General features: G+C 37.6%; 3 protein-coding genes across 4 annotated transcripts; 2 read left to right on the forward strand and 1 right to left on the reverse strand.

The window, feature by feature from the left end:
- Nucleotides 1–437: 437 nt before the first annotated feature.
- On the forward strand, nt 438–3334 carry LOC133030272 (probable glycosyltransferase At3g07620). The gene is made up of 4 exons (XM_061102835.1): nt 438–781; nt 911–1131; nt 1375–1723; nt 2495–3334. Exons 1-4 carry the CDS (start codon nt 605–607, stop codon nt 3170–3172), a joined length of 1425 nt encoding a protein of 474 aa, XP_060958818.1. The 5' UTR covers nt 438–604; the 3' UTR covers nt 3173–3334.
- Nucleotides 3335–4211: 877 nt separating this feature from the next.
- LOC133030271 (probable glycosyltransferase At3g07620) lies at nt 4212–6590 on the forward strand. 2 transcript variants are annotated; one of them, XM_061102833.1, is made up of 4 exons: nt 4212–4629; nt 4755–4978; nt 5242–5590; nt 5815–6590. In XM_061102833.1, exons 1-4 carry the CDS (start codon nt 4450–4452, stop codon nt 6490–6492), a joined length of 1431 nt encoding a protein of 476 aa, XP_060958816.1. In that variant the 5' UTR covers nt 4212–4449; the 3' UTR covers nt 6493–6590. The 2 variants fall into 2 exon arrangements, with proteins under 2 accessions (XP_060958816.1, XP_060958817.1); XM_061102834.1 differs by having other exon boundaries at nt 4494–4649.
- Nucleotides 6591–7826: 1236 nt separating this feature from the next.
- LOC133030563 (secreted RxLR effector protein 161-like) lies at nt 7827–8525 on the reverse strand. Its single transcript, XM_061103351.1, has one exon. The coding sequence runs from the start codon at nt 8523–8525 to the stop codon at nt 7827–7829; it is 699 nt and encodes a 232-aa protein (XP_060959334.1).
- Between the last annotated feature and the right edge of the window lie 14879 nt (nt 8526–23404).

Below are 23404 nucleotides of genomic sequence, written 5' to 3' on the forward strand. Positions count from 1 at the left end.
GATTAATAAAAAGGGTATTTTTCAACTTACCCCTTTCTTTAACTATAAGATCATTTCTTTTAATTAACACGGCATAAAAAACTTTTGCAGCTCTCTTTCACTGTTTCATTAATTAAGAAATATTATATTGCTTCTTTCTGTGTCTGACGGAGATTGTTAGTGCAATTTGAGCCATTTCCTACACAGTAGTCAAATTCGTTGAAAAAATCAAATCTGTCGAATTAATTTTTGCTTCTTATTCTTTTGTTTTTTTCTCACTTATTTGAAACTAGCCACTGGCCCATCTTATCAATTATTGACGAGTTCATAATTAAGGGACTCTGACAAATGCACACGATTTTCTCTTAATTAACGGTTCAAGTACTAAGATAAAAGAGAAATGAGAGCATTACTCTATAATTAATATTAAAGACATTAAACATTTATGTTGCATTAAATATTAAGTAGGTTAGTGAAAAGTTTGAGCTGTTACTGATATAAAATCCTTGAACTAACTTTAACTGGACTGGACACAATAATATCACACCAGAAATGAATGAGCTTTTCTAAGTCTAATCTTTATGAGAGTCGGACTATTAAGAGAATCAAGAACAGAAAATAAGAGATGGCTAAGTTGAACAAAAGCTTATGTCGAGATGGTGTTGTATTGGGTATGGCTTCCTTGTTTGTGATATCTGCCATTATTGTATCAAAAGGGTCTTACAAAAACATGTCATGGTTTAATATCTCCACAACTACTACTCCATTGCCACAGACTCATATTACAACTCCTACTTACATGGTACTCTACTTATTATTCAGGTTTGATATTAATTTATTTATTTATTTCTTGATTATATATATTGGTAGTCTTGACTTTGTATAAAACTTTCAATGTTCGATCTGTATGATTTGTATTTGTGATGTGTAGAATCAAAGAAAGGGGATGGGATTGCAAAATTTAGAAATAAATAACAGAAAAAAGGAGAGAGATGAAAACTTGGAGATGGTTGAAGGTGATCTTGCTACAGCCAGAGCATTAATAAGAGAAGCAATTTCAAAAAAATTTGTTAACCAAACTTATTCACCTCTTCAAGATTCAGATTATGTTCCTCTGGGAGATATTTACAAGAATCCTCACGCCTTCCACTGGTACTGAATCATTTAACCTTATATTATTCTTTTCCTAGTATCAAATGCAGATTGTTTAATCTACCAGAAGATGAATATTTCATTAGTCACTTAAACTTTTTCTGAAAAGCAGGATTAATTATTGTTGTTAATAAACCAAAAAAACTCTGTTTAGTAAAATGAATTTATTCAGTTTTTAGGAAATAAAATTTGAATATTAACAGAGGTAGTTGTACATTTAATATTGATTTGAATATATTGCAGGAGTTACCTACTGATGGAGAAATTGTTTAAGATATTTGTGTATGAAGAAGGAGAGCCCCCAATATTCCACAATGGGCCTTGCAAGAGCATATACTCCACTGAAGGAATTTTCCTTAGCTTGATGGAGAGGGAGACTCATTTCAGAACTTGGGATGCAGATAAAGCCCACGTGTATTTCCTACCCTTCAGCGTAGCCATGATTGTGGAATACTTATTTGATCCCATTGTACGTGACAAAGCTGTTCTTCAACGCACTGTTGCCGATTATGTTCACATTATTTCTCACAAGTACCCTTTTTGGAATAGAAGCCTTGGAGCTGACCATTTCATGCTTTCCTGCCATGACTGGGTAATTTCTTCCCTTTTTTTTTTTTTTTTTTTCTCTTACTCGTTTGTTCTTTCTTGCTTTCTTGTTAGAATCAACAATGTGCCAATTCACCTATAAAATGTTGATAAGTGCTTTACACCTGCAAGTAAGGTCACGTTTGGTTGGAGCTGATGAAATGAAAAAAAAACAAATTTTGTTCTATTTTTTGTTTGGTTATATAGTATTGGAGTGTTCCAATAGAATGATTTTTTTACTATTTTGATAGAATTATTATTCTCTTCTGAAATAGAAAAACATATCATTCTAATATAAGATATTAAATTTTTTATAATGATTTTTATACATTTTAAATTTAATTCTATTTTTATTTTTATATTTTCATTCCTTTCAGATAAATCCATTCTTAGTTGGTTGTTACACTTGAACTTAGCCATTAATTATGGTCAATTGGAATTTTTCTTTTTTCTAGTTGTACATTGCACATCCAATCATATGAAATTCATAATATTAAATGCAATATTGTCAATTAGGACACTGTATTATATTATTAAGATGATTAATGAGGACATTGTATTATAAAAGTTTGTGAAACAGAGAATTTAGGAGAAGATAATGATCAAAGGCTGTGATAAATTAGAGGTACACTAATGAAATGGTTTAAAGCTTCAATGAGAAGCAGAGACAGAGAGCTATTATTTATAAATGAGAAAATCTCTGTTAACTAATCATTATCGACAGTTTGTAAGTCTTAGGAGAGAACACTACTTAAGAACTAACGTGGCTTCATTGCAGGGGCCAAGAGCAACTTGGTATGTTCCAGAGCTATACTACAATGCAATTCGAGTACTTTGCAATGCCAACACCTCCGAGCATTTCAACCCGAAAAAAGATGCATCATTCCCTGAAATCAACCTCAAAACAGGAGAAATCAGAGGCCTCACGGGTGGCCTCCCACTCTCAGAGCGCAATATCCTTGGATTTTTTGCTGGTAGGCGCCACGGCCGAATAAGACCGGCATTGCTGCAGCATTGGAAAGACAAAGACGAAGAGTTGCAAGTGTACGAGTCTCTGCCTCAAGGCATTTCTTACGAGGAAAAGCTGAAGAAAAGCAGGTACTGCATATGCCCCAGTGGGCACGAGGTGGCGAGTCCGAGAATAGTAGAAGCAATCTATGCGGAATGCGTCCCTGTGTTAATCTCTCAGCGTTATGTGCTGCCTTTCAGCGATGTTTTGGATTGGGAGACGTTCTCTGTTCAAGTGTCTGTGAGTGAAATACCAGAGCTGAAGAACATCTTGTTGGGAATCTCTGAGGAAAGGTATTTGAGATTGCTTAAGGGAGTGAAGATGGTACAAAGACATTTTGTGGTGAATGATCCTCCTAAGAGATACGACATGTATCATATGATTCTTCATTCTATTTGGCTTAGAAGGTTGAATGTTAAGATTAGTAATAATATACTTGATGACTGAGACTGATCACAATTGTAAAACATTCTTTACATTTTTTTTTCATCTTTATTCATCTCCGTTACACAATTGTAAAATTCTTAGGTGCACTTCAAAACCAAAATGAGGGGAAAGTAGGAAAATGAGTTATTTGAAAAAAGCTAATTAGAATTTTTACCTCCTAAATTTTAATATGTACTAAATCATGCTCCTGAACTTTTCTAGCTGTTAAAAATTCTTCAACTATTGAGATTGTAAGATTTAAGGACTTTTCTTTAATTTTATTCAATTTCACTATTTCAGTGATTATTTATGTACTAAATCATGCTCTGCATACTTTGATATCTACTAAATTATGCCTCTCGAACTTTCACATATACTAAATTATGCTCCCTAAACTTTCATCCATGTTAGACTTTTTTTTTTACTAAAATTAGACAAAAATCTTTAAATTTAATAATCTCAATAGTTCAAAGAGCATTTTTAACGACTTTAAAAATTTAAAGACATAATTTAGTACATGTGATACTTGGTGGTAAAAATCCTAGCCTTTAAAAATAAACATTTGTTATAATGTAGAGCCACACAACTATAATGTGTACTCCGAGTACAACTCATTTAACTTGATAACTGAAGGCAGGTCATTACATAAGCATTGATTAATTCAAACCCAAATAAATTATTATCACTAATGAGGTGATTTACAACAGGCGAAATTTGTTGGGGAGAGATGTTGATCACTCTTTAACTCGGCATAAAACTTCCTCTCATTCAAATGGTTATGATCTCCAACTATTTTCCTTTCTTCTACAATTTTGTATAATTTTTCTTTTTAAAAAATATTATAAAAATAAATATTTTAAAAGTGTATATTAACCCCTTCTTAAAAAAGAACTTGTATATATTTTCTATACAAAATCTTGAATAATAATTAAATAAAAAATAAAAATTTAGCCCCTTAATCGTAGCTCCATTAGTGGTGGCCCATCTCATCAGATATTGATGAGTTCATAATTAAGGGTCTCTTAACAAAAGTACAAGATGATCTGCTTAATAAACGGTTCCTTCAAGTAATTACACATAGGTTAAGATTATTTCTTTTACCGACCATGTATTAAATACTAAAGTAGGTTAGATAAAAGTCTGAGGTGTTAGGCTGAGATAGTACAGAAATAAATTCCTTGAACTAATCTTAATTTGGCACAATGATAACACCACAAATGAGTGAGTTTCTTCTACTTCTAATCTTTATGACTTATGAGACAAAATTAAGAGAACCAAGAAAAGTAAGAAAATAAGAGATGGAAAATGTAAACAAAAGCTTATATCGAGATGGTGTTGTGTTGGGTATGGCTTCCTTGTTTGTGATATCTGCCATTGTTGTATCAAAGGGATCTTACAAAAACATGGCATGGTCTAACATCCACACGGCCACTACTCCATTGCCACAGACGACTCATATCACAACTCCTACTTACATGGTACTCTACTTATTATTCAGGTTTGATATTCATTTATTTATTACTTGATTATTTATATTGTATGCATCTTGTATATATCTTTTAAATGTAGGATCTGAATAATTTTGTATATTTGTATTGTGAAGAAACAAAGAAAGGTTAAGGGATCACAAAATTTGGAAATAAATAACAGAACAAAAAGAGACAGAGATGTAAAGTTGGAGATGGTTGAAGGTGATCTTACTACAGCCAGAGCGTTAATAAGGGAAGCGATTTCTAAGAAATTTGTTAACCAAACTAATTATCCTCTTCAAGATTCAGATTATGTTCCTGTAGGAGAAATTTACAGGAATCCTTATGCCTTCCAATGGTACTGAATCTTTTCATCTTATATGTATAAATGTGTTTGGTTATATTTTTATAATGTAGGTATAAAGAATAGTAAAAAATTAAAATAGTCCTATTATAGAATGCAAATTTATGGAGTCCTAGGAGAAAACCAATGTTTCATTAGTCACTTGTTCTGAATAGCAAGATTGAATAATCATCGTCAATAAGAAAAATATGTATTTCAATTTCGAGGAAAGAAAATTTGATTTAGTACATTGAATATTTGATTTGAATATATGTCAGGAGTTACCTTCTGATGGAGAAACTGTTTAAAATATTTGTGTATGAAGAAGGAGAGCCCCCAATATTTCACAATGGGCCTTGCAAGAACATATACTCCACTGAAGGAGTTTTCCTTAGTTTGATGGAGAAGGAGACTCATTTCAGAACTTGGGATGCTGATAAAGCCCACGTGTATTTCCTACCCTTCAGCGTGGCCATGATTGTGGAATACCTATTTGATCCCATTATACGTGACAAAGCTGTCCTTGAACGCACTGTTGCTGATTATGTTCACATCATTTCTCACAAGTACCCTTTTTGGAATAGAAGCCTTGGAGCTGACCATTTCATACTTTCATGCCATGATTGGGTGATTGCCTTTCTTTCTTGCTTACTATATTGTAGTTGGCTGGGCATTAAAAACATTTTGTGGGATTCTTGTGAAGTTGCAAGAGTACTTTGACGACTGGTTGGATTATCAATCAGTTTTAGCTTTTATTTCTAAAAAATTCTTTTAACAAAGTAAACTTTAGTAGCTTTCACTTGTTACATTTGTGTTACATTAATTTTAGTGTAATATGGCTTTCATTACAGGGTCCAAGAGCAACTTGGTATGTGCACGAGCTATATTACAATGCAATCAGAGTACTTTGCAATGCAAATATCTCCGAGCATTTCAACCCCAAAAAAGATGCATCATTCCCAGAAATCAACCTCAAATCAGGAGAAATCAGAGGCCTCACGGGAGGCCTCCCACTCTCCGAGCGTAAACTCCTTGGATTCTTCGCAGGTGGGTGCCATGGCCGAATAAGACCGGCGTTGCTGCAACATTGGAAAGACAAAGATGAAGAATTGCAAGTGTACGAGTCTCTGCCTGAAGGAATTTCTTACGAGGAGAAGTTGAAGAAGAGCAGGTACTGCATATGCCCCAGCGGCCACGAGGTGGCCAGTCCAAGAATAGTGGAGGCAATCTATGCCGAGTGCGTCCCTGTGCTGATCTCTCAGCGCTACGTGTTGCCTTTCAGTGATGTTTTGGATTGGGAGACGTTCTCTGTTCAAGTTTCTGTGAGTGAAATACCAGAGCTGAAGAACATCTTGTTGGGAATATCAGAGGGAAGATATTTGAGACTGCTAGAGGGAGTGAAGATGGTACAAAAGCATTTTGTGGTCAATGATCCTCCAAAGAGATATGATATGTTTCATATGATTCTTCATTCTATTTGGCTTAGGAGATTGAATGTTAAGATAAATAATACTATAGTTAATGATTGATCACAATTATAGTACAATTTTTTAGAACTTTTTGTTATTAAAACTTAACAGATATAAGCATTAATTCACTTCAATAATCAAACAACAATCATAAATAATGTTTATGAGTACACAACAAAAAGATAAAGTATTTATTTAGAGCATTAATAACTAAGAAAAATATATCTCCCATATTGTTTATCCCATCATATTGAATAAGGTTTGAGTGCAATATGCAAGAGAGAAAAAAAGAGACAATTGTGGAGCAACCCACTTAGTCTCTAACTATCCATTAACCCAATCTATGCATCCTTAATATATATATATATATATATATATTTTTATATATATATATATATATATATATATATATATACAAAACACCCATCTAACCTTAAAAGGGTTATGTATTTTATTGGGCTAATAAGGGTTAATTAATGGTGGACTATAACTCAATAGGTCAATTATAGTTATATGGGTGTTCTCATGTGCCTCTAAAATAATTAATATTTATTAACCATTCCATTGTGGTTGTTGACAAATATTAGACACATGGTTAATGATGTGGTTATGGTATTATATTAGTCCACATATGAATAATTCTAATATGGGTAAATACCATTTTGGATCCTGTGTTTTGTAAAAGTTACCGATTGGACCCTCTGTTTTGTTAAATGACAAAATGGACTCTGTATTTTCCAAAATAGTACAAATAGGACCTGAGCTTAATTTTTGACAACTTATTTTTTTAATATAACCAACTTGAAAATACAAACAGATACAGAAAATATAAACAGTTTTGTCATAACACCTTTAGATCGGATAATTATTAAATTTTATTTTGACAAAAAAACAGTTCAGGGTCCTATTTTTACCATTTTGGAAAATACAGGGTCAATTTTGTCATTTAACAAAATATAGGGTCCAATCAGTAACTTTTGCAAAACACAGGGTCCAAAATAGTATTTACCCTTCTAATATTCTCCCATTTGGACAATATAATCAACTACTATAATATTGTCTGTCACGCATAAGGTAACCAAATAAATTGTACATAACATCATATCGACAGGATACATATATTATGTATGAATCGACCTTGAAGATATTTGATGCAATAACAATCATTAACAATCAAACCAAACATGCATGAGGTACAACAAGTTGAGACTATGTACATTCATCTCCTTTTGTACTTGTCACTTCAGCAAACAACACATATATACATAAATATGACAATAACAATAAGAAGTGACTATACAATATCATTATGCAAGTTAAAAAATACAAGTCATAAACATTCCATACAAAATACTAGCATACATAATAACAAAACGCCATCTCAGCTCAACAAACTAGGTTCTTAACAATTCCATTCGAGCAACATGTTCTAAAAACACACAAATGGGTAAGCCTTTCGTTAGTGGGTCTGCCAACATACCATTAGTAGGCGTGTAAATAAAAATAAGAGACTCGATAACTTTCTCTTTGACAAAATAGCATTTTATGTCAATGTGTTTGGAGCGGGAAGTACTTCTAGCAGTTTTAGAGAAAGCTACTGCTGCGTGATTATCATAATAAAATTTTAGCAGCCTCGAGATAGAGTCTATAACACCCATTGCTGAAATAAAGTTTTGCATCCATATTGCTTGACATGTAGCCTCATAACATGCGATATACCCTGCCTCCATTATTAAGGATGCTGTGAGTGTCTGTTTGACACTTTTCCATAAAACAACTCGTTTAGCCATCATGAAAATATAATCTGATGTGGATTTCTCATCATCCACGCATCCTGCATAATCGACGTTACTAAACCCAACTATATCAAGATTGTCAGCTCGTCGATAAGTCAACATATGATCCATGGTACCCTGAAGATACTGCATGACCTTCTTAGCCGCTTTCCAATGGCTATGTCCAGGATCACTCAAGTATGTAACCAACACGCCAACAACAAAAATAATATCAGGGTGTGTGCATACTTGAGCATACATAAGGCTACCCGCTAGTGACATATAAGGAACCACTTTCATTTCATCTCTCTTTATCATTTTATGGACATTGGACCTTTGAGAATTTGTCACCTTTCACTATTGGTGCCTTTCTAGGTGAACAAGCATACACATTGAATCTTTTCAAGATCTAATCAATGTAAGTTTTTTGAGACAAGCGAAGAATACCTTTAGTTCTATCTCAAAGGATCTATATTCCAAGTACATATGAAGCCTCACTAAGATCTTTCATATCAAAATGATTAGATAACAATTGCTTTGTCTGAGATAACAGATCTTTATTGTTACAAGCAACCAAGATATAAATACAATACCAAAAAATAAAGATTCTTCCATTGACCTTCATATATATATATATATATACATTGATCAACTTTGTTCTCCATGAAACTATTCGCAGTGACAACTGCATCAAACTTGAGATACCACTATCTTAATACTTGTTTAAGTCTATAAATAGACTAACTGAGCTTGCAAACCATATGTTCCTTGATAGGCTCCTCAAAACCAACAGGTTGAGTAATGTAGAAATCTTCATACAAATCTCTATTTAAGAAGGCAGTCTTCACATCCATTTGTTCAAGTTCCAAATCAAAATGAGCAACCATAGCCATGATGATTCGCAAAGAATCTTTTGTAGAAATAGGTAAGAAGGTTTCTTTGAAATTAATACCTTCTCTCTGGCTATATCCTTTAGCAACAAGTCTAGTTTTATACCTTACTATTTGCCCATTTGAGTCACGTTTGATCTTGTAAACCCATTTGCACTTAATGGGTCTGCAACCTTTCGGTAGGACAACTAAACCCAAACTTTTTTTTTTTTGCGACATGGAACTTGACTCATCTGTCATTGCATTCAACCATAGCTTATATTGGGGACTCTTTATGGCTTCTTGATAAGTAACTAGCGCAGAAGCGTCTCCCACATCAAAATCATATTCTTGTAAAAAAATAAGGTAGTCATCATGAATAGCAGGTTTGCGAGCTCTCTCTAATCTTCTCAACACAACTTCACCACCTCAATATTAGGATTTTCATCTTGTACATGATCCTGAGGTTCATCATGAGCTTCTGTTAGAATTTGTTCGATCCCAGGATCATTAGTAGGAGTAGAAGCGAAAGTAACAGGTACAGGGACATAAATACCTTCTTCTTTGAATACAATTTCTCTTGATCTTGACTTGAACCAAATTTATCTTCAAAATAGACAAATATATCTAATTCTATCACTTTGGTGGTGTGAGAAGGAGAATAGAACTTGGAACCCCTCAATCCAATAGTGTAACCTACAAAGTAGCCACTAATAGTTTTCGAATCAAGTTTCTTAGATTGTGGGTTATAGGGCCTTACTTCAGTTTTACATCCCTAAACATGAAAATGACGCAAACTTAGTTTCTTACCCGACCATAACTCTTAGGGTGTCTTTGGGACAAACTTACTAGGAACTTGATTCAAGATATAAGCATCAGTCTTTCTGTAAAGCCCGCTTAGTTAATTTGGAAATTAGCTGTTGTTTATGTTTAATTATGAAATTATTTATAGCTATTTAAATAATTTATTACTGTTATTTATGGAATTCAGGAATGCATGATTATGTCATCAGTAGTTTTTATATTTCGCATTTCCGGTGTCCGGTATTTTGGAACTCGGCGTTTGGCTCAGTAGAAATCACAACTTAGTATGTTGGTAATTTGGGGACGGGTTTAGACATTGGGAATGTCGGGATTGGCCGGGAATTTAGAATTTCCCAAAAATACCCCCTTTAGTATGATTTTTGTGATTTTATGGTGGAGGGGCAAAATGGTCTTTTTGCCCCAATGACTTTTTGTCTTTAGTGACTTTTTATTTGAAAAATTAAATGTTTATTTCATGGTTTATTTGGCTGAAATGAATAGTGCTTAGTTAGTTTAATTCTTTTTCATTTTCTCAAAATATTAAGTTTAGAAAAAAAAGAAAGAAAATTTCAAGCAAACACTCTCTTTTCTCTCTCTCTTTTTTCGGCTGAACTTGGGGTGCTTGGAGCTGGATTTTTGTGGTGATTCAAGCTTGATTTGCAAAACTATAGTGAATTCTTGATTGTGGTAGGTGTCTTCTAGCTTTCTCCTCTTATTTTTTTAGGAAAAGTTTGATATATTGTTGATGCATGCATGCTTTTGTGGCTGTGATTATGGCTGTGTTTGGTTGTTATTTTCTGAGGTTCAAAGCATGTTTAATTGATGTTAATTGAGTTGTTTGAAGCATGATTAGTTAGGTTGTTCAAGCTTTGAGTTTTCTATGTAAAATGTGGTTTTTGGAAGGAAAACATTGTGATTCTATTCTGTGATGTTGCTGTTGTTTCTATTAGTTTTCAGAGGTGATATTATGCTTATTTGAGTAGAATTAACTAGGTTTGGATGCATGTTAGGTGGATTTGCTCAAGCTTGAGTTTGGAACTCAAAGCTTGAGCTCCAATGGTGATTTTTGTGTATGTGCTTTCTGGGTGGTTTTGAGGCTTTAGATTTGTTCTTTGGGGTGTTTAGAATGTGTCCGGAAAGTTTGGTACCAATTGGGGTTGAATTGGTCGAGTTATGAGAATTTTAGTTGGCCGACCGCGAGGAACCGGAATTAGGTTGTGCATCCGAATTCGGATGAGGGTTCTGAATTTTCCGTAACCGAATCCCGATTGGGCAACCTGCCTACCTATTGGGGAAAATTCAGGGACCCTAGTTTTCCTCGTTTTTATGTTTTTAGGGGTATTGCCATGCTTTTTATCGATAGGGAAACTTTTAGTTCCAAGTTTTAGTCCCCGGGAAGTGATTTAGCGTGTCACTTATAGCGTTGTGATTTTTATGGTTTAGGAGCCAGTAATCCGCCGCTCAGCTTCGCCTTCCAAAGTTGACCTAAGCACACCCGAAATCGGAATCCGGGTAAGATTAGTATAACAAGATGCATATGTAGATTACATGTTTAGCGTGCATGTAGGAAGCCTCGCTAGATTACATTAGTTATGTATTTAGGCTTCGAACCATCCAACCCCGTCACGTCGGTACAGCCGGAGTATGACCAACAATGGAGTATGACCGGCTCGACCGATCAGCCGACACTTGGTTGGTGGTTCGGCTATTGACCTATCCCGTCGGTACAGCCGGAGTATGACCAAGAATGAGTATGACCGGCTCGACCGATCGGGAGGATACTTGTCAATAGTACCGTCCCCCGAACGTTCAAAACTCGCACCATGTTGGACATGGCAAGAGTAGCTCGCACCATGTTGGACATGGCAAGTAGCGGGACTCGCATCGTGTTGGACACGGCAGCTTAGTTTTATGTATGATATTATTATGCTTTTCTTACCGAGTCCGTCGACTCACGCTTTATGTTCATGTGTAGGTAAAGGCAAGGCTATAGCTGATGGACCGTGAGCGAGCTTATGAGATTGTACATGTCGGGGCGGTTAGGGCTGGAGCGTACGATCCTCGGGACAAAGAAGGCCGAGTTTTTGTAATCGGTCGTTAGACGACTTTATTTTGATGTAAAAGTTAAACAGTTAAAACGTTTGTAAATGGTTTTATAAATCGGGATCCCGAGACTTTTATAATATGGTTTATAAGTTTAATTAAAAAGAAAAATTTTAATTAATCACGTTTTTCCATAAACCTCGTTGATTAGCAACGAGCTGCACAGTACGTTTAAAAATCACGTAATACGCCTAAGATAGTTAGGGTGTTACAATTTGGTATCGTAGCCGCTGTGTTGTCTTCCGAAGATCGTCACGACATGTACAATCATCATCGCAGCTAGCTCGGTTCACGGTTCAGTAAGCCTTTATTGCTTTAGTAGTTTATTTTATTCAGTTATGAAAAAGAAAAGCCTGTTAGGAAGCATGTTAGTAGCCTGATAGTAGAATAGGCGCATGTTTCATTTCTAATTTCCAAATTAAGCGGCATTAGTAAGCTCGCCTTGAATACGACCTGATATGCCAACTCTTGGTTTCGCAGGCGGTTCTAACTAGATGGACGCCAGACGGACTACCAGGAGTCGTGGCAACTCCGTAGGGTCGAATCGTGGACGGGAGCTCGCCCCCCACCTGCTAGGGGCCGAGGCGCAGGTCCCCGAGGCGGGGTTCGTGGCCGGGTGATGAGAACCCGCCACAGCCGCCTGTGCTCCCCCCTCGATCGTGGAGCCCCGAACCGGGAGTTACGGTTTGCGGAGATGCAAGCCCGGATCGAAGAACAAGACCTCGAGATCCGAGAGGTTGAGACGAGCGGGGTGCTCCTGCCGGTTCCGGTGCCTATAGTTCCAAAGTGGCACCTCGCCCTCGCCGCCTGTGCCGAGATAGTGGTGGCGGCCCATAGATTGGAACCTCTGTATGAGCGGTTCCGGAAGCAAGCACCTCCGGTATTCCTGGGAGGTCCGGATGTAATGAAAGCCGAGCAGTGGCTGACGGTGATTACCAGAATTTTGAACTTCATGGGTGTCACCGGTAACGATAGAGTGGTGTGCGCCACGTTTCAGTTCCAGGAGGACGCGTTGGTATGGTGGGACATGGTGTCTCAGATCCATGACGTCACCACCATGACCTGGGAAAGGTTCCAGGAACTCTTCAACGCGAAATATTACAATGAGGCGGTCAGAAGCGCCAAGAGGAAAGAGTTCGTTCACCTGACCCAGCGGGAGAACATGAGCGTCACTGAGTATACTACTCAGTTTGATCGGTTGGCGAGGTTAGCCTCGGGAATTGTGCCGACCGACTTCACCAAGAAGGAGAAGTATCTGGACGGGTTGAATCCCAAGATCAGGCATGACCTGATGATCACCACCGATGACAGTACCACCTATGCTCAGATGGTGGAGAAGGCACTGCGAGCTGAGGGCGCAGTGGGGTGTATGTCAGAATCAGCCAGTACTCCGGTGAGTGGCGGAGCTCCTACCCCTCCTGCATCAGGCTATAGCAGGGGAAGTAGTGGTTCGGCCATTGATCAGAGGAAGAGGGCACCCATCGGCTCGGCGCGGCTCGAGTCAGAACAAGAGGTTCCGGGGGAACCAGAACCGAGGGAGTCGTCCTGGTGGTAATGAGACCCGATTCTCCTATCCCGAGTGCCCTAGCTGCAAGAGGCATCATCGGGGTGAGTGCAAGGGTCAGGGATGCTTTCATTGTGGCATGCCCGGACACTTCAAGAGGGAATGTCCCCAGCTCCGACCAGAGGCACCGAGAGCTCCAGCGATACCCACTCCTGCCAGGGTATTCGCTATCACGCAGCCGATGCGGATGCCACCCATCGCCTGTTACAGTCGCCTTTTTATTAACAACTCGCTTTATTCAGTGCTGTTTGATTCTGGGGCTACACATTCTTATGTGGCGGCCAGAGTCTTTAGTAAGTTGGGTAGACCCTTTGATAGATATGAATCAGAGTTTGGAACCCTGTTACCTGGCGGAGAATTGGTTATCTCCAATAGGTGGATTAGGTCTATGCCGATCAGGATAGATGGTAGAGAGTTAAGCGCTGATCTGATAGAGATGAGCTTAGTCGAATTTGATATTATTTTAGGAATGGATTTCCTATCTAAATATTCGGCGAGCATTGGATCGTAAGAGGAAGATGGTGGTCTTCCAACCGGAAAGTGAAGAACCGTTTGTATTTGTGGGTTCGGTTCGGGGATCTCGGATCCCGTGATCTCGGCTATGTCGCCGAGAGAATTATTGCACGGCGGGTGCTTAGGGTTTCGGCCGTGGTGGTGGACACCACTCGGCCGTACACCGTTCGGCCGTAGGACATCGAGTGGTTCGGGAATTTTTGGACGTTTTTCCCGAAGAACTTCCGTGGTTACCACCTCAGCGGGAGATTGACTTCGTGATTGACTTGGCACCAGGGGTGGATCCGGTTTCCAAAGCCCCGTATAGAATGGCTCCAGCTGAACTTAAGGAATTAAAGATTCAGCTCCAAGGGTTGCTTGACATAGGGTTCATTCGGCCCAGTGTGTCACCTTGGGGAGCCCCAGTTTTGTTCGTCAAGAAGAAGGATGGATCTATGAGGATGTGCATCGACTACAGGGAGTTGAACAAGCTGACGGTGAAGAATAAATACCCATTACCTAGGATCGATGACTTGTTCGATCAGCTTCAGGGGAAGACGGTCTTTTCTAAGATTGATCTCCGTTCGGGTTATCATCAGTTGAGGATCCGAGAGGAGGACATTCCAAAGACGGCTTTCCGCACTAGGTATGGACACTACGAGTTTCTGGTTATGTCATTCGGACTAACCAACGCTCCTGCAGCATTCATGGACCTGATGAATAGAGTATTCAAGGATTTCCTCGATATCTGTGTGATTGTGTTTATCGACGACATCCTCGTGTACTCTCAATCAGAAGAGGAGCACGAGTTACATCTTCAGATGGTACTGCAACGACTTCGAGAACATAAGCTTTACGCCAAGTTCAAGAAATGTGAGTTCTGGTTGTCTCAGGTGTCCTTCCTAGGGCACATTGTGAGTAAAGATGGGATCAAGGTGGATCCCGGGAAGATTGAATCCGTCAGGGATTGGCCGAGACCGAAGACAGCGACAGAGATCAGAAGCTTCTTGGGATTAGCTGGGTACTACCGTAGGTTCGTGGAGGGGTTCTCCAAAATTTCAATGCCCCTAACCGAGCTTACAAAGAAGAATCAGCGATTTATCTGGTCAGATAAATGTGAAGCTAGCTTTCAGGAGCTGGAACAGAGATTGATTACTGCTCCGGTACTAACTTTGCCTTCAGACAAGGAGAAGTTCGTAGTCTACTGTGACGCATCCAAACAAGGTTTGGGGTGCGTATTGATGCAAGCCGATCGGGTTATAGCTTATGCCTCCCGTCAGTTAAAGGATTATGAACAGCGATACCCGACTCATGATTTAGAATTGGCCGCAGTGGTTTTTGCACTGAAGATTTGGCGGCATTACCTCTATGGGGAGAAGTGCGAGATCTATACCGACCATAAAAGTCTCAAGTATTTCTTTACTCAGAAAGATTTGAACATGAGACAAAGGCGTTGGTTGGAATTAGTGAAGGATTACGATTGTGAGATCCTCTATCATCCCGGAAAAGCCAATGTAGTGGCCGATGCCCTGAGCAGAAAGGGTCCCGGGCAAGTAGCTAGCATGGTTCAGATCTCACCCCATCTAGCTGAGGATATGGTTAGATCCAGCATTGAGTTTGTGGTAGGTCAGCTTCACAACTTAACGCTGCAATCTGATCTGTTGGAAAGAATAAAGGTCGCTCAGATGACAGATCCGGAGTTAGTGAAGATCCGAGATGAGGTATTGGCTGGTCAAGCCAAAGACTTTTCAGTGTCAGATAGTGGGATGCTTTTGTATAAAGCCAGGGTTTGTGTTCCGAGCAGTGCGGAACTTAGAAATGAGATCTTTGAGGAGGCTCATTCTACTCCATATTCTCTGCATCCCGGCACCACCAAGATGTACCAAGATTTGAAACCGTACTTCTGGTGGAACGGTATGAAGAAGAATTTGGTAGAATTCGTATCGAGATGCCTCACCTGTCGCCAGATCAAGGCCGAACATCGAGACCAAACAGGTTGTTGCAGCCTCTAACCCTACCAGAATGGAAATGGGAGAATATTACGATGGATTTTGTGGTCGGGTTACCTAGGACCACGGGTTTGCATGATTCCATCTGGGTAGTGGTGGACCGATTTACGAAATCTGCTCATTTTCTGCCGGTTAGAACAACATTTACAGTGGATCAGTTGGCAGAGTTATATGTCAGGGAGATAGTGAGACTTCACGGGGTACCGAAGTCTATAGTTTCGGACAGGGATCCGAAATTCACCTCCAAATTTTGGAAAAGTTTGCAACGGGCAATGGGTACGAAGCTGAAATTCAGTACAGCATTTCATCCTCAGACAGATGGTCAGTCCGAAAGGACAATTCAGATATTGGAGGATATGTTGAGAGCCTGTGTTATGGACTTTGAAGGCTCATGGAGTAAGTATCTACCGTTGATAGAATTCTCTTACAACAACAGTTATCAGAGTACGATAGGGATGGCTCCCTATGAACTGTTGTACGGTAGGAAATGTAGATCCCCTATCCACTGGGATGAGACAGGGGAGAGGAAATACCTAGGTCCTGAGTCAGTTCAGCGGACCAATGAGGCGATAGAGAAGATAAAAGCTAGAATGCTTGCCTCACAGAGCAGACAGAAGAGTTACGCAGATCCGAAACGCAGAGATGTTGAGTTCCAAGTAGGGGAACATGTATTTTTACGGGTGTCTCCGATGAAGGGGATTAAACGTTTCGGGAAAAGAGGCAAGTTATGCCCTAGATTTACAGGACCTTTCGAGATTCTCGAGAAGATAGGTCAAGTGGCATATCGGTTAGCATTGCCTCCAGCCTTATCAGCAGTGCACAACGTATTTCATGTCTCAATGTTGAGAAAATACGTTTCAGACCCCTCTCATATACTCAGTTATGAGAGTCTTCGCCTTCGGCCGGACATGTCATATGAAGAACGGCAAGGTGCGGATCCTGGATAGAAAGGATAAAGTCCTTCGGAATAAGACCATAGCATTGGTCAAGGTTCTCTGGAGAAACAGCAAGGTGGAGGAAGCCACCTGGGAGCTAGAGTCAGATATGAGAGCTCAATATCCAGAGTTATTCAGGTTAGATTTCGGGGACGAAATCCTTTTAAGGGGGGGGATAGTTGTAAAGCCCGCTTAGTTAATTTGGAAATTAGCTGTTGTTTATGTTTAATTATGAAATTATTTATAGCTATTTAAATAATTTATTACTGTTATTTATGGAATTCAGGAATGCATGATTATGTCATCAGTAGTTTTTATATTTCGCATTTCCGGTGTCCGGTATTTTGGAACTCGGCGTTTGGCTCAGTAGAAATCACAACTTAGTATGTTGGTAATTTGGGGACGGGTTTAGACATTGGGAATGTCGGGATTGGCCGGGAATTTAGAATTTCCCAAAAATACCCCCTTTAGTATGATTTTTGTGATTTTATGGTGGAGGGGCAAAATGGTCTTTTTGCCCCAATGACTTTTTGTCTTTAGTGACTTTTTATTTGAAAAATTAAATGTTTATTTCATGGTTTATTTGGCTGAAATGAATAGTGCTTAGTTAGTTTAATTCTTTTTCATTTTCTCAAAATATTAAGTTTAGAAAAAAAAGAAAGAAAATTTCAAGCAAACACTCTCTTTTCTCTCTCTCTTTTTTCGGCTGAACTTGGGGTGCTTGGAGCTGGATTTTTGTGGTGATTCAAGCTTGATTTGCAAAACTATAGTGAATTCTTGATTGTGGTAGGTGTCTTCTAGCTTTCTCCTCTTATTTTTTTAGGAAAAGTTTGATATATTGTTGATGCATGCATGCTTTTGTGGCTGTGATTATGGCTGTGTTTGGTTGTTATTTTCTGAGGTTCAAAGCATGTTTAATTGATGTTAATTGAGTTGTTTGAAGCATGATTAGTTAGGTTGTTCAAGCTTTGAGTTTTCTATGTAAAATGTGGTTTTTGGAAGGAAAACATTGTGATTCTATTCTGTGATGTTGCTGTTGTTTCTATTAGTTTTCAGAGGTGATATTATGCTTATTTGAGTAGAATTAACTAGGTTTGGATGCATGTTAGGTGGATTTGCTCAAGCTTGAGTTTGGAACTCAAAGCTTGAGCTCCAATGGTGATTTTTGTGTATGTGCTTTCTGGGTGGTTTTGAGGCTTTAGATTTGTTCTTTGGGGTGTTTAGAACAGGTCTGGAAAGTTTGGTACCAATTGGGGTTGAATTGGTCGAGTTATGAGAATTTTAGTTGGTCGATCGCGAGGAACCGAACTCGGTTGTGCATCCCATTCGGATGAGGGTTCTGAATTTTCCAGAACCGGAATTCCGGTTGGGCAACCGGTCTACCGGTTGGGGAAAATTCAGGGACCCTAGTTTTCCTCGTTTTTATGTTTTTAGGGGTATTGCCATGCTTTTTATCGATAGGGAAACTTTTAGTTCCAAGTTTTAGTCCCCGGGAAGTGATTTAGCGTGTCACTTATAGCGTTGTGATTTTTATGGTTTAGGAGCCGATGTCCGCTCGGCTTCGCTTCCGGTCGGGTTGACCGGCACACCTGAAATCGGAATCCAGGTAAGATTAGTATAACAGTATGCATATGTAGATTACATGTTTAGCGTGCATGTAGGAAGCCTGCTAGATTACATTAGTTATGTATTTAGGCTTCGAACCATCCAACCCTGTCACGTCGGTACAGGCTGGAGTATGACCAAGAATGAGTATGACCGGCTCGACCGATCAGCCGACACTTGGTTGGTGGTTCGGCTATTGACCTATCCCGTCGGTACAGCCGGAGTATGACCCGCAGGAGTATGACCGGCTCGACCGATCAGAGGATACTTGTCAATAGTACCGTCCCCCGAACGTTCAAAACTCGCACCATGTTGGACATGGCAAGAGTAGCTCGCACCATGTTGGACATGGCAAGAGCGGGACTCGCATCGTGTTGGACACGACAGTTAGTTTTATGTATGATATTATTATGCTTTTCTTACTGAGTCTGTCGACTCACAGTTTATGTTCATGTGTAGGTAAAGGCAAGGCTATAGCTGATGGACCGTGAGCGAGCTTATGAGATTGTACATGTCGGGGCGGTTAGGCCTGGAGCGTACGATCCTCGGGACAGCAAGGCTGAGTTTTTTGTAACTGGTCGTTAGACGACTTTATTTTGATGTAAAAGTTAAACAGTTAAAACGTTTGTAAATGATTTTATAAATCGGGATCCCGAGACTTTTATAATATGGTTTATAAGTTTAATTAAAAAGCAAAATTTTAATTAATCACGTTTTTCCATAAACCTCGTTGATTAGCAACGAGCTGCACAGTACGTTTAAAAATCACGTAATACGCCTAAGATAGTTAGGGTGTTACACTTTCATGCCTCACCCCATAAAATTTTGGCAAGCTAGAATGAATCAACATACAACGCACTATGTCAAGAAGTGTGTAATTTCTTCTTTTAGCGATTCCATTTTGTTGCGATGCCGCTGACATTGTATATCTTGCATCAATATCACATTCTTGTAAGTATTTAGCAAATGGCTCGGGGTTCCTTCCACTTTCATTATAACGTCCATAATACTCTCCCCCTCTATCAGAGTTAACATCTTTGATTTTATTTCCCTTTTGAAGCTCAACATTCGTCTTGAAAATCTTGAAGGCGCATACGAAGATTCAGATTTTTCACGAATAAGTTCAACAGGGCCATATCGGGAAAAGTCATCAATAAAGGTTATAAAGTATTTATAACCACCTATAACAGATAGAACAAAAGACCCATAAATATCAGTATGGATAAGCTCTAATACATCTGCACATCTGTATGACTTACTCTTTCTAACCTTGATAGTCAACTTCCCTTTTATACAATCAACACAGGCAGTGAAATCAGAGAAATCAAGATCCTGAAGTACACCATCTTTCACCAATCTTTCCATTCTATCTTTAGAAATATGGCCTAAATATTGTGCCAAAGCATGGAAGATTTTAACTTTGTTCTTGCACGTTTAGAACCAACAACAACATTAAGATAAGAAGAAGGACAAGATGAATAAGTAATAGGAGCAACATCATGTAAATCAAGTTTATATAAGTTCCACATAAGGTTCCATTTTCAACTAACATAGAGTCATGATCCAAAGTCAATTTTCCATTTCAAAAATGAAGACTATAACTTAGTCTATCCAAAATAGATATAGAAATCAAATTCCTCCTAATAGAAGGTAATAAGAAACATCATAAAAGTCCAAAAAGTGGCCTACAGTCTAACAGTTCTAAAAAATTCAGCTTTAAGGGAAGTTATACCACCACTTTTTTTTTTTATAATAGGTTCGGTTTGATATATAGAGGGGAAAAAAACTAAACTCTTTTACAGTATAGGTTTAGGTATTGAAAATAGAAGATTTTAAGACCAAAATGGGGTAAAATGGTTAAGAAATGAGGGAGAATGAAGTTATTTTAGTGGTGGTTGACGAGGGTTTTTTCGTGCGTTTGGGGCTGCTATGGGTGGCTGTTCTTCGTGTTCAGCAAGGTGTGAAATGAGGAAGACGAGATTGTGAGGGTCTAATATATAACCCTATGGCGTCGGTTATTTTGTATTAACCAACGCCATAAGTGCCACGTGTCGACTAAAGGCTGCACCTATGACATCAGTTAATACAAAATAACCGATGTTGCGATATTTAGCACACGCAAGTGTACGTATCGTTTCAAGTAGTAAACTCACTAGGAGTGAGGTCGATCCCACAGGGAGTGTAGTTAAGTACGTTGAAATTAAACTTTTACTTCTATTTGATTAAATAAAAGATAGGAAAAAAAAACAATGAAGTATAAGTAAAATAGTTGGAAGCAACGATTCGAGAAAATTGATAGTTAATAAACTAGGGTGTCGATTTCAATTGTTTCTATTGATTATGGCCTAATATGATTATTTTTCTAATGTTAATTTCTATGCAATAGCAGGTTTACTAAGGTAATTTATAGTCTTCTCAGATATATAAACCTCAATTACATGCAAACTTTCTACTCTCGTGATAAATTTAACATGCAACAGGCATTAAACACAGAAACCCTATAAGCTATCTAAACCATATAGGTACTCTCGTCCTATATTGAAATTCAGTTTTATTCTACTATAGCATATTTGACACTCACTTCTCAGATCTCGCATCAAAATCATAGACAGTTAATTGGTGATCAGGCAATTAAAAGTAATTAAGCACAAATAAAATAGAATACATAGAAATTAGGGGGAAATTTAATCATATTAAAACCATAAACAATGTCAAACAATATTCATCTAACCCTAATTAAAGTGTTTAGTTACTCATGTTCATTGTAGCACAATTACACATATTAACTTTAAGAAAAGAGATAAAAATAGAGAAGAGAAGAAGAATGCTGAAAACCCTGAGAAGTATGCCTCCAATTTCGCAGTTGATCTCTCCACTCTGTATCTGAATTCTCTCATTTTTTCTCTCTGAAATTGCTTGATGAAATCAACTCCATTCTTCCCTTTATATAGGCATTGAAGGCCTAAAAATATGAAAAAAAAACGCAATATTTAAATTCCCATTCGGATTTAAATTTTTGGGAAACCTCAAACGAGATATTTTTTTTCTGCTGCGTTGACTGATAGTATTTTGGCCATAACTCTCTCAATATTGCTCGGAATTGGACGATTCAATATGTTCCGGAAAGATAAAAGAGAGATCTAGAACTTTCATGTTTTGACGTTTTCCGAAATCCAATCAGAACACCGTCGAATTCAGGCTTGAAGTTTCGGCTTCCACAATTTTCTCTATTTTAAATATCATGATATTTTTTATCTTTTTCCCATCTTTTTCTCTGATATTTTTCTAATCTTCTTCTATTTTAAATCTGTAAAAATAAAAGATAACAAGCGTAAAAATGCTCCAAACACGATTAAAACTTAATTAAAAATATACTAAACTTAATCTAAAATTAATACTAAAAATAACCTAACAAATTCCCCCAAACTAAGCTTTTACTCGTCCTCGAGTAAAACACTAAATAACATTAAACAAGTCAATCTCCAAAACACGAGTAATTTTCAAGTAGGTTCAATAATATGATTATGAAAAAATTCACTTATGCATATAATCCAGAATTTTAGTTCAATTACACCCTTGACAGATTTCAATTTATTTTCATTTAGCTCATGAAACCATAGAATGCAATTAACTAACAATTAAACCACTTTATGCATGCCAATTAAAATCAACAATCCACTAACCCAAAATTCCATATGCTTGTAATACTTACTATTCTCCACTAGTATAGATTAATGCAAAACCAAGAATCAGAAGGTCTTTTTAGGCTTGTATTGTTAGGCTTAGGTAATGTAGTTGAAATGGTCATTTAGGCTTTCTTATACCATAAGCTTCTCAAATTATGTCACCCACAATATTTTTCACACAATCCCAATACCCTTTTTTCTAATTACTTGAGAGATATTTAATTAATTTTTTTTTTCAACAAAATTGTAACAACTTTATATTTTTTTTTTTTTTCTAGATTTGACACTGATTGTCAGATTTTCTTTTCTTTTCTTTTTTCAAGTTGTTTCCCATCAAATTTTTTTTATATTCTCTCAATTTTCACACCTTTTCCACACACATACAACAAACTTCCCATCTAAATTCTCCCAAACTAAAGATCTACTTATGGTATGATTAGGGTCAAATTGTGGATATTCATGGATTTATCTTTTTATGCTCAATATGTGTAGAACAAAGAATAAGTTAAGGCTCAAAAAAGGTAACTAGGATAAAAATTACAAGGATGGCTTGAAAGGCACAATCGATCCAAAAAAATTGCCTAAATTACTTTCCTAATCATGCATAATTTATTATTTCGCCTCAAATAGCAAGCAAGCAAGTTCTATAATTTATTTTAAATAACTTTTCGCATGTTCCAATTTAGCATACATAAATCAATTCAATTGCGAGAAAATTACCTAATATGATTCTATGTTCTTTTAAGTATAAAATAAAAATTAGTCAAGAATGTAATATCACAAAGCACACGGATTTTCGAAAAAAATAAATAAACTTTTCAAATCATGCTGCCTACCTACTTTCAAATTAACTCACATTAAGCAAATTGACTCACAACAATAAAAAACTAAAAATTAAAAATTAAAAGACATAAACCTTAAAAACTCAAAATAAAAATTAAGTCACTCCTCCCCCAAACTAAAGTGACACATTGTCCCCAATGTGACATTAAAGAAAAAGGAAAGGAAACTTACCTGGGTGCCACATCAATAAGCGGTTGACGCCCATAATAAGCATCATGCAAGACAACTTGAAAATTGTTATTGTACTTGCCTTCAAGCTTGGCAAGCGATGAGTTTGAACTAAAGTC

The sequence above is a fragment of the Cannabis sativa genome, chromosome 8 (genome assembly GCF_029168945.1).
Source record: "Cannabis sativa cultivar Pink pepper isolate KNU-18-1 chromosome 8, ASM2916894v1, whole genome shotgun sequence".
NCBI lineage: Eukaryota > Viridiplantae > Streptophyta > Magnoliopsida > Rosales > Cannabaceae > Cannabis > Cannabis sativa.

Bases quoted from the DNA above. Each gene is read 5' to 3' on its own strand.
- LOC133030272 (XM_061102835.1), top strand. From the start codon at position 605: ATGGCTAAGTTGAACAAAAGCTTATGTCGAGATGGTGTTGTATTGGGT. The intron at 782-910 runs GTACTCTACTTA...TGTGATGTGTAG, and splicing joins TTACAACTCCTACTTACATG to AATCAAAGAAAGGGGATGGG. The intron at 1,724-2,494 runs GTAATTTCTTCC...GCTTCATTGCAG, and splicing joins TGCTTTCCTGCCATGACTGG to GGGCCAAGAGCAACTTGGTA.
- LOC133030271 (XM_061102833.1), top strand. From the start codon at position 4,450: ATGGAAAATGTAAACAAAAGCTTATATCGAGATGGTGTTGTGTTGGGT. The intron at 4,979-5,241 runs GTACTGAATCTT...AATATATGTCAG, and splicing joins AATCCTTATGCCTTCCAATG to GAGTTACCTTCTGATGGAGA. The intron at 5,591-5,814 runs GTGATTGCCTTT...CTTTCATTACAG, and splicing joins TACTTTCATGCCATGATTGG to GGTCCAAGAGCAACTTGGTA.
- LOC133030563 (XM_061103351.1), bottom strand. From the start codon at position 8,525: ATGATAAAGAGAGATGAAATGAAAGTGGTTCCTTATATGTCACTAGCG.